The sequence below is a fragment of the Oncorhynchus clarkii genome, unplaced genomic scaffold, assembly GCF_045791955.1.
Source record: "Oncorhynchus clarkii lewisi isolate Uvic-CL-2024 unplaced genomic scaffold, UVic_Ocla_1.0 unplaced_contig_14067_pilon_pilon, whole genome shotgun sequence".
Lineage (NCBI taxonomy): Eukaryota > Metazoa > Chordata > Actinopteri > Salmoniformes > Salmonidae > Oncorhynchus > Oncorhynchus clarkii.
Window position 1 is genome coordinate 62,501 of NW_027258420.1, and position 14,965 is coordinate 77,465.

At 49.8% G+C, this 14,965-nt stretch overlaps 1 protein-coding gene across 1 annotated transcript in view; it reads left to right on the top strand.

Moving 5' to 3' along the window:
• LOC139396905 (intermembrane lipid transfer protein VPS13B-like) overlaps positions 1–14,380 on the top strand; it is a gene marked incomplete at both ends in the record, with an annotated part of 74,402 nt that extends 60,022 nt beyond the window's left edge. Inside the window, 3 exons of the mRNA XM_071143833.1 lie at positions 1,617–1,822; positions 2,736–3,103; positions 14,123–14,380. Of these exons, the coding sequence (XP_070999934.1) occupies positions 1,617–1,822; positions 2,736–3,103; positions 14,123–14,380 (832 nt within the window). The remainder of the gene's footprint in view (positions 1–1,616; positions 1,823–2,735; positions 3,104–14,122) is intronic.
• Between the last annotated feature and the right edge of the window lie 585 nt (positions 14,381–14,965).

Consider the following 14,965-nt stretch of genomic DNA (forward strand, 5'->3'; position numbering starts at 1 on the left):
GGTTGCAGAGGAGGTTGCAGGGGAGGATTCAGCGGAGGATTCAGGGGAGGATGCAGGGGAGGATGCAGGGGAGGATGCGAGGAGGATGCAGGGGAGGATGTAGGGGAGGATATGAGGAGAATGCAGGGGAGGATGCAGGGGAGGATGCAGGGGAGGATGTAGGGGAGGATGCACGGGAGGATGCAGGGGAGGATGCAGGGGAGGATGTAGGGGAGGATGCAGGGGAGGATGCAGGGGAGGATGTAGGGGAGGTTGCAGCGGAGGATGCAGGGGAGGATGCAGGGGAGGATGCAAGGGGGGATTACAAGGGAGGAGGCAGGGGAGGAGGCAGGAGAGGAGGCAGGGGAGGATGTAGGGGAGGATGCAGGGGAGGATGCAGGGGAGGTTGCAGGGGAGGATTCAGCGGAGGATTCAGGGGAGGATGCAGTGGAGGATGCAGGGGAGGATGCAAGGGGGGATTACAAGGGAGGAGGCAAGGGGAGGAGGCAGGAGAGGATGCAGGGGAGGATGCAGGGGAGGATGTAGGGGAGGATGTAGGGGAGGATGCAGGGGAGGATGCAGGGGAGGATGCGAGGAGGATGCAGGGGAGGATGCAGGGGAGGATGCGAGGAGGATGCAGGGGAGGATGCAGGGGAGGATGCAGGGGAGGATATGAGGTGGATGCAGGGGAGGATGCAGGGGAGGACAATACACTTCCTGAACACTTTCCTCTCTTCCTATATTCTTTTTAATTTCAATGATATATATTTTTTTGTAATCTGGAGTCTTATGTTTCTGTGGATGTCACGGTTAGTGGTGGTATCAACACAAAGTATCGGCCCAAACCTGTCACTGCCGTGGAGACTTCACCTTAAAGGTTTTATACCTCTTACTGTGTCCTTCTATGTTTACCTGCTGTCTCCGGAGGTCAGTCAGGATGGTGTTCTAGAGCAGGAGAGTGTTCTAGAGCAGGATGGTGTTCTAGAGCAGGATGGTGTTCTAGAGCAGGGTAGTGTTCTAGAGCAGGATGGTGTTCTAGAGCAGGAGAGTGTTCTAGAGCAGGAGAGTGTTCCAGAGCAGGATAGTGTTCTAGAGCAGGGTAGTGTTCTAGAACAGGATAGTGTTCTAGAGCAGGGTAGTGTTCTAGAGCAGGAGAGTGTTCTAGAGCAGGAGAGTGTTCCAGAGCAGGATAGTGTTCTAGAGCAGGATGGTGTTCTAGAGCAGGAGAGTGTTCTAGAGCAGGGTGGTGTTCTAGAGCAGGATAGTGTTCCAGAGCAGGATAGTGTTCCAGAGCAGGATAGTGTTCTAGAGCAGGATAGTGTTCTAGAGCAGGATAGTGTTCTAGAGCAGGGTAGTGTTCTAGAACAGGATAGTGTTCTAGAGCAGGGTAGTGTTCTAGAGCAGGGTAGTGTTCTAGAGCAGGAGAGTGTTCTAGAGTGTTCTAGAGAATAGTTCTGAGGTGAATACAGGACTGACTATAGTGAAATAGGTGCTGTTCTCCTCTCTCCCTCGGTCAGACCGGGAGGCAGAAGACATATAGTAACAACATACTGGAAGTGTCTTTCTCCTCTCCCTCCCAGTGAGTCAGATTTATAAACTGTCAAACTTTAATTATTTCTTTATGTATCTCTTTACAGTTCTGACAGTGAGTCAGGTTCTCAGCAGGGTTCCTCGGGGTCCCAGCTTCTGCCCTGTGACCAGCTAGTGTCCCCCACGGCGCTGGCAGCTTGTACCCGTGTTGACTCCTGCTTCGCCCCCTGGTCCGTGCCCTCCCTGGGCGTGTCTCTCACCCTGGCACAGATACAGCTGCACCTCTACCACCACCTGGAGCAGCTGGGCACAGGTACTGTAGCACCGCCTGGAGCAGCTGGGTACAGGAACTGTAGCACCGCCTGGAGCAGCTGGGCACAGGTACTGTAACACCGCCTGGAGCAGCTGGGTACAGGTACTGTAGCACCGCCTTGAGCAGCTGGGCACAGGTACTGTAACACCGCCTGGAACAGCTGGGCACAGGTACTGTAACACCGCCTGGAGCAGCTGGGTACAGGTACTGTAACACCGCCTGGAGCAGCTGGGTACAGGTACTGTAACACCGCCTGGAGCAGCTGGGTACAGGTACTGTAACACCGCCTGGAGCAGCTGGGTACAGGTACTGTAACACCGCCTGGAGCAGCTGGGTACAGGTACTGTAACACCGCCTGGAGCAGCTGGGTACAGGTACTGTAACACCGCCTGGAGCAGCTGGGTACAGGTACTGTAACACCGCCTGGAGCAGCTGGGTACAGGTACTGTAACACCGCCTGGAGCAGCTGGGTACAGGTACTGTAACACCACCTGGAGCAGCTGGGTACAGGTACTGTAACACCACCTGGAGCAGCTGGGTACAGGTACTGTAACACCGCCTGGAGCAGCTGGGTACAGGTACTGTAACACCGCCTGGAGCAGCTGGGTACAGGTACTGTAACACCGCCTGGAGCAGCTGGGTACAGGTACTGTAACACCGCCTGGAGCAGCTGGGTACAGGTACTGTAACACCGCCTGGAGCAGCTGGGTACAGGTACTGTAACACCGCCTGGAGCAGCTGGGTACAGGTACTGTAACACCGTCACACGAAGTGGAACTTTCCAGAAAATCACTTTTGGTCTTTTTTTGTTGTTGCTATTTTCTCGTGTTTCATCTGACGTCGTTCTCATACTACTGTCACTTTAGTTGTATATTAGATTCACTCACATCTCCTCTGTCTATTCCGTCTCCAGCGCCGTCACGTCGACTCCGCCCCTTCCTGCCGGACAGGAAGTTGCCCCAGGAGCAAGAGTACCTGGTCATCGGGGCACAGGAGCCGCGGCTGTTCCTCCGCCAGTGGAGCGGTGGCGGTAACGTCAGCGCCGCCCGGCTCTGCCAGGAGATCCAGTTCTCCACCGAGCTGGACGGCAGACTGTTGGAGTACCGGAACTTGACTTGGCTCTGCCTGCTGCAGCCGTTCATACTGCAGGGTCAGGCTGCGGTCACACGCTGCTCCAACAACGTCCTCCTGGACGGGAACGTCTTCGTAGACCCGGTCTTCATCAACATCAGCCAGAACACCGTTCACAGTCTGGATACGGCCCTACGGGGCTGGCAACAGGTGAGACTACTGTTATATACTGAGTCAGTCTAATCCTAATCCTAACGTTCATCACCATCAGTCTGGATACAGCCCTACGGGGCTGGCAACAGGTGGGACTACTGGTATATACTGAGTTAGTCTAATCCTAACGTTCATCACCATCAGTCTGGATACAGCCCTACACCCCCTGGCTACCTCCTCTAACCCCTAGGTTATCCCCTCTAACCACTAGGCTACCCCCTCTAACCACTAGACTACCCCCTCTAACCACTAGACTACCCCTGGTTCTGGTTCTGGTGCTGTATTAAAGCTGTAGTGTCCAGGTTCTGGTTCTGGTTCTGGTGCTGTATTAAAGCTGTAGTGTCCAGGTTCTGGTTCTGGTGCTGTATTAAAGCCGTAGTGTCCAGGTTCTGGTTCTGGTTTTGGTGCTGTATTAAAGCCGTAGAGTCCAGGTTCTGGTTCTGGTTCTGGTGCTGTATTAAAGCCGTAGTGTCCAGGTTCTGGTTCTGGTTCTGGTGCTGTATTAAAACCGTAGAGTCCAGGTTCTGGTTCTGGTGCTGTATTAAAGCTGTAGAGTCCAGGTTCTGGTTCTGGTTCAGGTGCTGTATTAAAGCCGTAGTGTCCAGGTTCTGGTTCTGGTTCTGGTGCTGTATTAAAACCGTAGTGTCCAGGTTCTGGTTCTGGTGCTGTATTAAAACCGTAGTGTCCAGGTTCTGGTTCTGGTGCTGTATTAAAACCGTAGTGTCCAGGTTCTGGTTTTGGTGCTGTATTAAAGCCGTAGTGTCCAGGTTCTGGTTTTGGTGCTGTATTAAAGCCGTAGTGTCCAGGTTCTGGTTCTGGTGCTGTATTAAAACCGTAGTGTCCTGGTTCTGGTTCTGCCGCTGCTCCATCTCAGCCATTAAACCCAGGTCTCTAGAAGCTCGTTGAGACGTGATAAAAGCTAGCTGCCTCCCCAGTTATTGGATCAACTAAGCAAATATCCAGCGACCTGGATCAGACTCAGCACCTCCCTCCCTGGTCTCTCCCTGTTCCCCATCAGGCCTGTTCTGACCTGATCTGGCCTGGTGTATTCTGGTCTGGTAGCCAAGAGGCTGTGTGAAGGGCCACCCGTGAAAACATGGTTAAACTGGAGTGATGACACCTACCAAGATCATCTGGCCCTGGTTCTCTCTCTCTGTCTCTGTCTCTCTCTGTCTCTGTCTCTCTCTGTCTCTATCTGTCTCTGTCTTCCTCTGTCTCTCTCTGTCTCTGTCTCTCTCTGTCTCTCTCTGTCTCTGTCTCCCTCTCTCTCTCTCTCTCTGTCTCTCTCTCTCTTTCCTGACCTTCCTCCCTGCCTCAGCCATGACTGTGTTGACTCATATAAAAGACCCAGGAGACTCAGGGGAGGTATTCTGATGAGTTCAACTTCTCTCCTCAGAAGATTAGTGTTATTTGGGCTCCCGAGTGATTCAGCAGTCTGAGACACTGCATCTCTACAGAGACCCTGGTTCAGAGGTCTGAGACACTGCATCTCTACAGAGACACCCTGGTTCAGAGGTCTGAGACACTGCATCTCTACAGAGACACCCTGGTTCAGAGGTCTGAGACACCCTGGTTCAGAGGTCTGAGACACCCTGGTTCAGAGGTCTGAGACACTGCATCTCTACAGAGACCCTGGTTCAGAGGTCTGAGACACCCTGGTTCAGAGGTCTGAGACACTGCATCTCTACAGAGACACCCTGGTTCAGAGGTCTGAGACACCCTGGTTCAGAGGTCTGAGACACTGCATCTCTACAGAGACACCCTGGTTCAGCGTTCTGAGACACCCTGGTTCAGAGGTCTGAGACACTGCATCTCTACAGAGACACCCTGGTTCAGAGGTCTGAGACACCCTGGTTCAGAGGTCTGAGACACTGCATCTCTACAGAGACCCTGGTTCAGAGGTCTGAGACACTGCATCTCTACAGAGACACCCTGGTTCAGAGGTCTGAGACACTGCATCTCTACAGAGACACCCTGGTTCAGAGGTCTGAGACACCCTGGTTCAGAGGTCTGAGACACCCTGGTTCAGAGGTCTGAGATACTGCATCTCTACAGAGACACCCTGGTTCAGAGGTCTGAGACACCCTGGTTCAGAGGTCTGAGACACCCTGGTTCAGAGGTCTGAGATACTGCATCTCTACAGAGACACCCTGGTTCAGAGGTCTGAGACACCCTGGTTCAGAGGTCTGAGATACTGCATCTCTACAGAGACACCCTGGTTCAGAGGTCTGAGACACCCTGGTTCAGAGGTCTGAGACACCCTGGTTCAGAGGTCTGAGACACCCTGGTTCAGAGGTCTGAGACACCCTGGTTCAGAGGTCTGAGACACTGCATCTCAGTGCTGGAGGCGTCGCTATAGAATCCAGGCTGGATCACATCCCGGCCGTGATTGGGAGTCCCATAGGGCGTACGCGCAATTGGCCCAGTGTCGTCCGGATTTGCCCAGAGTAGGCTGTCATTGTAAATAAGAATTTGTTTGTTCTTAACACATTTATCTGCTGGGTTTCTACCTGCCTGGTGTAGATAGGTGAGGTAAAGGACCTGCCTGGTGTGGTTGATTCAGACCTTTAGGTTAGTAGATAGGTGAGGTAAAGGACCTGCCTGGTGTGGGTTGATTCAGACCTTTAGGTTAGTAGATAGGTGAGGTAAAGGACCTGCCTGGTGTGGGTTGATTCAGACCTTTAGATAGGTGAGGTAAAGGACCTGCCTGGTGTGGGTTGAATCAGACCTTTAGATAGGTGAGGTAAAGGACCTGCCTGGTGTGGTTGATTCAGACCTTTAGGTTAGTAGATAGGTGAGGTAAAGGACCTGCCTGGTGTGGTTGATTCAGACCTTTAGGTTAGTAGATAGGTGAGGTAAAGGACCTGCCTGGTGTGGGTTGATTCAGACCTTTAGGTTAGTAGATAGGTGAGGTAAAGGACCTGCCTGGTGTGGTTGATTCAGACCTTTAGATAGGTGAGGTAAAGGACCTGCCTGGTGTGGTTGATTCAGACCTTTAGGTTAGTAGATAGGTGAGGTAAAGGACCTGCCTGGTGTGGGTTGATTCAGACCTTTAGATAGGTGAGGTAAAGGACCTGCCTGGTGTGGTTGATTCAGACCTTTAGGTTAGTAGATAGGTGAGGTAAAGGACCTGCCTGGTGTGGGTTGATTCAGACCTTTAGGTTAGTAGATAGGTGAGGTAAAGGACCTGCCTGGTGTGGTTGATTCAGACCTTTAGGTTAGTAGATAGGTGAGGTAAAGGACATGCCTGGTGTGGGTTGATTCAGACCTTTAGATAGGTGAGGTAAAGGACCTGCCTGGTGTGGTTGATTCAGACCTTTAGGTTAGTAGATAGGTGAGGTAAAGGACCTGCCTGGTGTGGTTGATTCAGACCTTTAGATAGGTGAGGTAAAGGACCTGCCTGGTGTGGTTGATTCAGACCTTTAGGTTAGTAGATAGGTGAGGTAAAGGACCTGACTGGTGTGGTTGATTCAGACCTTTAGGTTAGTAGATAGGTGAGGTAAAGGACCTGCCTGGTGTGGTTGATTCAGACCTTTAGATAGGTGAGGTAAAGGACCTGACTGGTGTGGGTTGAATCAGACCTTTAGGTTAGTAGTTGACTCATAGCGTGGGCAGCATTGACTCATCGTGGCGTAGGATGTGATTGGCCTGATCCCTCAGGATTAAATAATGATCTATAACTCAGTGTGGATGTTTCCATTTTCATCTGATTACTTCCCTCATAAATAACGGCCTCTTATCAGCTCCAGTAGAGTAGTTCTGGACACTGAGCCGTGAGGGGGTCTGCCAAGTTGAGGACAGGGAGATTTTGTGTGTGTGTGCGTGTGTGCGCGCGCGTGTGTGTGTGTGTGCGTGCGCTGTAGATGGCCTCAGCTGTGACTAATCTGTGTCATACTGGACCTAGTGCCAGCAGCAGATCAATGTGAGTCAGGGGGAAAGAGAGAGAGAGGCAGCAAGAGGAGGAGGATAGGAAAGTATTGTAGGGGTGTGGAGGAGGATAGGAGAGTCTTGTAGGGGTGTTGAGGAAGAGGAGGATAGGAGAGTCTTGTAGGGGTGTGGAGGAAGAGGAGGAGGATAGGAGAGTCTTGTAGGGGTGTGGAGGATGAGGAGGAGGATAGGAGAGTCTTGTAGGGGTGTGGAGGAAGAGGAGGAGGATAGGAGAGTCTTATAGGGGTGTGGAGGAAGAGGAGGATAGGAGAGTCTTGTAGGGGTGTGGAGGAAGAGGAGGAGTAGGATAGGAGAGTCTTGTAGGGGTGTGGAGGAAGAGGAGGAGGATAGGAGAGTCTTGTAGGGGTGTAGAGGAAGAGGAGGAGGATAGGAGAGTCTTGTACGGGTGTGGAGGAAGAGGATAGGAGAGTATTGTAGGGGTGTGGAGGAAGAGGAGGAGGAGGATAGGAGAGTCTTCTAGGGGTGTGGAGGAAGAGGAGGGGGAGGATAGGAGAGTCTTGTAGGGTTATGGAGGAAGAGGAGGAGGAGGATAGGAGAGTCTTGTAGGGGTGAGGAGGAGGAGGAGGAGGAGTAGGATAGGAGAGTCTTGTAGGGGTGTGGAGGAAGGCTGAAGACCAAACCTGATACACCAGGAATTGTACTGAAATATTTCACAGCGTGGGCAGCGTTGACTACCTTCAGATGAACATGCTGCCAAGGAACATTCCTGCCCTCTGTTTCCCTTTTGGTTTCAGACAAAGTAAAGCTTGAATGGGGGTTCAACAGAGAGGTGTGGGTCTGGTAGATTCTACACAGCCAGGTGTGGGTCTGGTAGATTCCACACAGTCAGCCAGGTGTGTGGAGACATCAGAGAGGTGTGGATTTGATTTAACCAGGCCATGAGATCCTGATTGAACCAGGCCATGAGATCCTGATTGGACCAGGGGACAGGGGTTGGGAGGGAGATTTTAACCATCCCCAGCCCCAAACCCAGCTTTCGCCAGCCCCACAAACCAGCCCCAGCCTCAAACCAACTTACCCCAGGCAGGCCTACCCAGCCTCAAACCAACTTACCCCAGGCAGGCCTACCCCCCAACTCCAAACCCAGCCTTCTCCCCCTCTCTCCCTATCCTCTCTCCCTATCCTCTCCCCCTCTCTCCCTATCCTCTCTCCCTATCCTCTCTCCCTATCCTCTCTCCCTATCCTCTTTCCCTATCCTCTCTCCCTATCCTCTCTCCCTATCCTCTCTCCCTATCCTTTCCCCCTCTCTCCCTATCCTCTCCCCCTATCCTCTCCCTATCCTCTCCCCCTCTCTCCCTATCCTCTCCCCCTATCCTCTCCCTATCCTCTCCCTATCCTCTCCCCCTCTCACCCCCTCTCTCCCTATCCTCTCTCCCTATCCTCTCCCCCTCTCACCCTATCCTCTCCCTATCCTCTCCCTATCCTCTCCCCCTCTCACCCTATCCTCTCCCTATCCTCTCCTCTATCCTCTCTCCCTATCCTCTCCCTATCCTCTCCTCTATCCTCTCTCCCTATCCTCTCCCTATCCTCTCCTCTATCCTCTCTCCCTATCCTCTCCCTATCCTCTCCCTATCCTCTCCCTATCCTCTCCTCTATCCTCTCTCCCTATCCTCTCCCTATCCTCTCCCTATCCTCTCCCTTTCCTCTCTCCCTATCCTCTCCCCAGGGAAGTGGCTTTAGGGTTTAGCCACAGTAAAACACAGTAGTATTTACACACTCTACTTTCTCACAGAACACCAAATGTGCACTTAGGAACAGGGCTTTTTTCTGTTCCTGTTTGAATGATCCAGTTCGTCCCCCCCCCCACCCGGGGTAGAGAAGATAGATCCATCGCTAGTTAAAGACAGATCAGGTTTCTGTCCCCCCCCCCCCACCCACCCCCCTGAGTAGAGAAGATAGATCCATCGCTAGTTAAAGACAGATCAGGTTTCTGTTCCCAGCAGATGTAGCAGGGTTCTGACGGCCCCGTACAGGAAACGGGGGCTTTAGGTACCGTCGTTGTTCCTTGATCTATTTTATTGTCTGGTTTTTAACCATTGTCTTACCACCAACTTCTGCGTGGCAAGGATCCAATTCCACGTGATTAGAAGTTTCTCTCCCGTCTACAATTACCGTCTCTAGTTTGTCACGTCTAGCGTAGATCTGTGTGACATAGAGAGGCCCATATATGCCTACGTAACCAGGACTAATGTGTGTACAGGGAGCAGGAGGAGTAATGTAATATGTGACTGGATTAAAGATCTGGATATTCTGGTGTCTGCTGGGACGTCGGGGGCTGACTGAGAGAGCTGTCACTTAAAAAAACCTTGTTTATAACAAGCAGGTTTTTATTGACTATCAACATATCTCAGGAGGTAATATTTGTCCACATAAAGCCGTTTCTTTTATAGAGAGAGAGAGAGAAGAGGACGATAAGAGGATGAAGATGGCTGTATCGTGTAGCCTAATGAAGAGTCTCTGTTAACCGATACCGATCTTTAAAGAAGGCTTAGCACGGCATCTTAAAGATGTCTGGCAGTTTAGAAGTCAGCGCGTCGAAGTTGAAAGGTGCCTCAGATGGCGTTCCTCTATAAAGAGGGCATGGATTTGAACTCGTGCCAGCAGCTGTCCCGTCCGAATGGGAAAAAACGTCCCGTCCACCAGGTTTAATGAGGTAAAAACCTTCCCATCGGTTTCCAATAGCAACAGCAGAACAGTGTTTTTGGCTGTTAAACTCTGAGCTTTTTTTTTACTGCTGGCCTCCTTTCACAGTCACCCTGGGGTCACTCTGGGGTCACTCTGGGGTCACTCTGTCTCAATGGGACGTTGGGGTCTGTTGTGTTGAGGTTGGACTGGTTCATGAGAAGCTCTCTGACGTTGGGGTCTGTTGTGTTGAGGTTGGACTGGTTCATGAGAAGCTCTCTGACGTTGGGGGTCTGTTGTGTTGAGGTTGGACTGGTTCATGAGAAGCTCTCTGACGTTGGGGGTCTGTTGTGTTGAGGTTGGACTGGTTCATGAGAAGCTCTCTGACGTTGGGGTCTGCTGTGTTGAGGTTGGACTGGTTCATGAGAAGCTCTCTGACGTTGGAGGTCTGCTGTGTTGAGGTTGGACTGGTTCATGAGAAGCTCTCTGACGTTGGGGTCTGTTGTGTTGAGGTTGGACTGGTTCATGAGAAGCTCTCTGATGTTGGGGTCTGTTGTGTGGAGGTTGGACTGGTTCATGAGAAGCTCTCTGACGTTGGGGTCTGCTGTGTTGAGGTTGGACTGGTTCATGAGAAGCTCTCTGACGTTGGGGGTCTGCTGTGTTGAGGTTGGACTGGTTCATGAGAAGCTCTCTGACGTTGGGGTCTGTTGTGTTGAGGTTGGACTGGTTCATGAGAAGCTCTCTGACGTTGGGGTCTGTTGTGTTGAGGTTGGACTGGTTCATGAGAAGCTCTCTGATGTTGGGGTCTGTTGTGTGGAGGTTGGACTGGTTCATGAGAAGCTCTCTGACGTTGGGGTCTGCTGTGTTGAGGTTGGACTGGTTCATGAGAAGCTCTCTGATGTTGGGGTTTGCTGTGTTGAGGTTGGACTGGTTCATGAGAAGCTCTCTGACGTTGGGGGTCTGTTGTGTTGAGGTTGGATTGGTTCATGAGAAGCTCTCTGACGTTGGGGTCTGCTGTGTTGAGGTTGGACTGGTTCATGAGAAGCTCTCTGACGTTGGGGGTCTGATGTGTTGAGGTTGGACTGGTTCATGAGAAGCTCTCTGATGTTGGGTGTCTGCTGTGTTGAGGTTGGACTGGTTCATGAGAAGCTCTCTGACGTTGGGTGTGGTGGAGGGGGGGGGGGGGGGGGTGGATGTGTTTGGAAAAGTTTCAAGTAATTCACAGACCTTGGTCGTTGAGCTGTTTTGGAATTGCGTACTCTTTAACTTTTAGTGTGTTTGAGAAGCCCTCTCCAAAACCCAGGGTTCTCAATAAAAAGAGGAATGGGAAATTGAGGACCTGACTCAGTTGCACAACGGAACGCATTCAACCGAAATGAGTCGTCCACATTTGACCCCTTTTGAATCAGAGGTACGGTGGGCCTGACTTGTTCAACATCTATCGGTCCCCCGGATACAGACTCAGATACATGGTATAGTGTAGTGTGTATATTGTAGAGAGAGACTCAGATACATGGTATAGTGTAGTGTGTATATTGTAGAGAGAGACTCAGATACATGGTATAGTGTAGTGTGTATATTGTAGAGAGAGACTCAGATACATGGTATAGTGTAGTGTGTATATTGTAGAGAGAGAGTGACTCAGATACATGGTATAGTGTAGTGTGTATATTGTAGAGAGAGACTCAGATACATGGTATAGTGTAGTGTGTATATTGTAGAGAGAGACTCAGATACATGGTATAGTGTAGTGTGTATATTGTAGAGAGAGAGAGACTCAGATACATGGTATAGTGTAGTGTGTATATTGTAGAGAGAGACTCAGATACATGGTATAGTGTAGTGTGTATATTGTAGAGAGAGACTCAGATACATGGTATAGTGTAGTGTGTATATTGTAGAGAGAGACTCAGATACATGGTATAGTGTAGTGTGTATATTGTAGAGAGAGACTCAGATACATGGTATAGTGTAGTGTGTATATTGTAGAGAGAGAGAGAGACTCAGATACATGGTATAGTGTAGTGTGTATATTGTAGAGAGAGACTCAGATACATGGTATAGTGTAGTGTGTATATTGTAGAGAGAGAGAGAGACTCAGATACATGGTATAGTGTAGTGTGTATATTGTAGAGAGAGACTCAGATACATGGTATAGTGTAGTGTGTATATTGTAGAGAGAGACAGATACATGGTATAGTGTTGTGTGTATATTGTAGAGAGAGACTCAGATACATGGTATAGTGTAGTGTGTATATTGTAGAGAGAGAGAGAGAGACTCAGATACATGGTATAGTGTAGTGTGTATATTGTAGAGAGAGACTCAGATACATGGTATAGTGTAGTGTGTGTATTGTAGAGAGAGAGAGAGACTCAGATACATGGTCTAGTGTAGTGTGTATATTGTAGAGAGAGACTCAGATACATGGTATAGTGTAGTGTGTATATTGTAGAGAGAGACTCAGATACATGGTATAGTGTAGTGTGTATATTGTAGAGAGAGACTCAGATACATGGTATAGTGTAGTGTGTATATTGTAGAGAGAGACTCAGATACATGGTATAGTGTAGTGTGTATATTGTAGAGAGAGAGAGAGACTCAGATACATGGTATAGTGTAGTGTGTATATTGTAGAGAGAGACTCAGATACATGGTATAGTGTTGTGTGTATATTGTAGAGAGAGAGAGAGAGACTCAGATACATGGTATAGTGTAGTGTGTATATTGTAGAGAGAGAGAGAGACTCAGATACATGGTATAGTGTAGTGTGTATATTGTAGAGAGAGAGAGAGAGACTCAGATACATGGTATAGTGTAGTGTGTATATTGTAGAGAGAGACTCAGATACATGGTATGGTGTAGTGTGTATATTGTAGAGAGAGAGAGACTCAGATACATGGTATAGTGTAGTGTGTATATTGTAGAGAGAGAGAGAGACTCAGATACATGGTATAGTGTAGTGTGTATATTGTAGAGAGAGAGAGAGACTCAGATACATGGTATAGTGTAGTGTGTATATTGTAGAGAGAGAGAGACTCAGATACATGGTATAGTGTAGTGTGTATATTGTAGAGAGAGACTCAGATACATGGTATAGTGTAGTGTGTATATTGTAGAGAGAGACTCAGATACATGGTATAGTGTAGTGTGTATATTGTAGAGAGAGACTCAGATACATGGTATAGTGTTGTGTGTATATTGTAGAGAGAGAGAGAGACTCAGATACATGGTATAGTGTAGTGTGTATATTGTAGAGAGAGAGAGAGACTCAGATACATGGTATAGTGTAGTGTGTATATTGTAGAGAGAGAGAGACTCAGATACATGGTATAGTGTAGTGTGTATATTGTAGAGAGAGACTCAGATACATGGTATAGTGTAGTGTGTATATTGTAGAGAGAGACTCAGATACATGGTATAGTGTAGTGTGTATATTGTAGAGAGAGAGAGACTCAGATACATGGTATAGTGTAGTGTGTATATTGTAGAGAGAGACTCAGATACATGGTATAGTGTTGTGTGTATATTGTAGAGAGAGACTCAGATACATGGTATAGTGTAGTATGTATATTGTAGAGAGAGAGAGACCAATTAAGACCAATTAAAAACAATTAAAACAATTAAGTCCTGGAACTGGGTCAGGCCTTGACATGGTTAGCACCCCCAACAGAGGCTGTGGTCTTTCCAGATATGATGTCACTCTCCCACAAGCCAGGATGTGACGGCCGACCACAAGATATTCAGTTCATTGATATACGAGGGGAGCCCCGTGGACACACAGTGCTGAACATGGTTCTCCTCGCATGACTTTCTCTCTCTCTCTTTTTGCTCCCTCCCTCTCTGTCTCCCTCCCTCTCCCCTTCCCTCCCTCCCTCTCCCCTTCCCTCCCTCCATCTCTCCCTCTCTGTCTCCCTCGCTCTCTCTCTGTCTCTCTCCCACCCACCCACCCTCCCTCCTCTCTGTCTGTCTCTCTCTCTCTTTTTGCTCTCTCCCTCTCTGTCTCCCTCCCTCTCCCCTTCCCTCCCTCCCTCTCCCCTTCCCTCCCTCCCTCTCTCTCTCTCTCCCTCTCTGTCTCCCTCCCTCTCTCCTTCCTTCCCTCCTTCCTTCCTTCCTTCCCTCCCTCCCTCTCTACCTCTCTCTCTCCCTCTCTCTCTCTCTCTCTCTCCCTCTCTGTCTCCCTCCCTCTCTCCTTCCTTCCTTCCTTCCCTCCCTCCCTCCCTCTCTACCTATCTCTCTCTCTCTCCCTCTCTGTCTCCTTCCTTCCTTCCTTCCTTCCTTCCTTCCTTCCTTCCTTCCCTCCCTCCCTCCCTCCCTCCCTCTCTCTCTGTCTCTCCCCCTCCCTCTCTCTCTGTCTCTCCCCCTCCCTCCCTCCCTCTCTGTCTCTCCCCCTCCCTCCCTCCCTCCCTCCCTCCCTCCCTCCCTCCCTCCCTCCCTCCTCTCTCTAGAACGGGGATGAAGGTGCAGAGGAGTTGTTGATCAGTCACCATGTGCTCTGTAACGACACCCAGGAGACCCTGAGGTTTGGCCAGGTGGACACCGATGAGAACGTCCTGCTGCCCTCCTTACACAGCCACCAGTACAGCTGGAGGAGCCACAAGTCACCACAGGTACACACACACACACACACACACACACACACACACACACACACACCCTCCTCACACAGCCACCAGTACAGCTGGAGGAGCCACAAGTCACCAGAGGTACACACACACACACACCCTCCTCACACAGCCACCAGTACAGCTGGAGGAGCCACAAGTCACCACATGTAAACACACACACACACACACGCAGGCCAGCTCACACACACACACTCGCTAACACACACACACACACACACACTCACACACACACAGGCTGGGAGGAGGGAGGTTGGGAAACAGATGGATCTAATGGTGATTCTGATTAGAGGTTAAAAGGCCTTTTCAAATCAAATCAAATCAAAGTTTGTTTGTCACGTGCGCCGAATACAACAGGTGAAATGCTTAAAAAAGGTGTGTGTGTCTAGGTGTGTGTGTGTGTGTAGGTGTGTGTGTGTAGGTGTGTGTGTGTAGGTAAGTAAAGAAATAAAACAACAGTAAAAAGACATTTGAAAATAACAGGAACAGAGAGGCAGACACCTGTTAGTTGGGCTGGTTGAGGTAGTATGTACATGTAGATATGGTTAAAGTGACTATGCATTTAAGATAAACAGAGAGTAGCGTAAAAATATATGCAACATACTATATATAGCCTCTCTCTCTCTCTATCTCTATCTCTCTATCTCTCTCTTTCTCCCCCTCCCT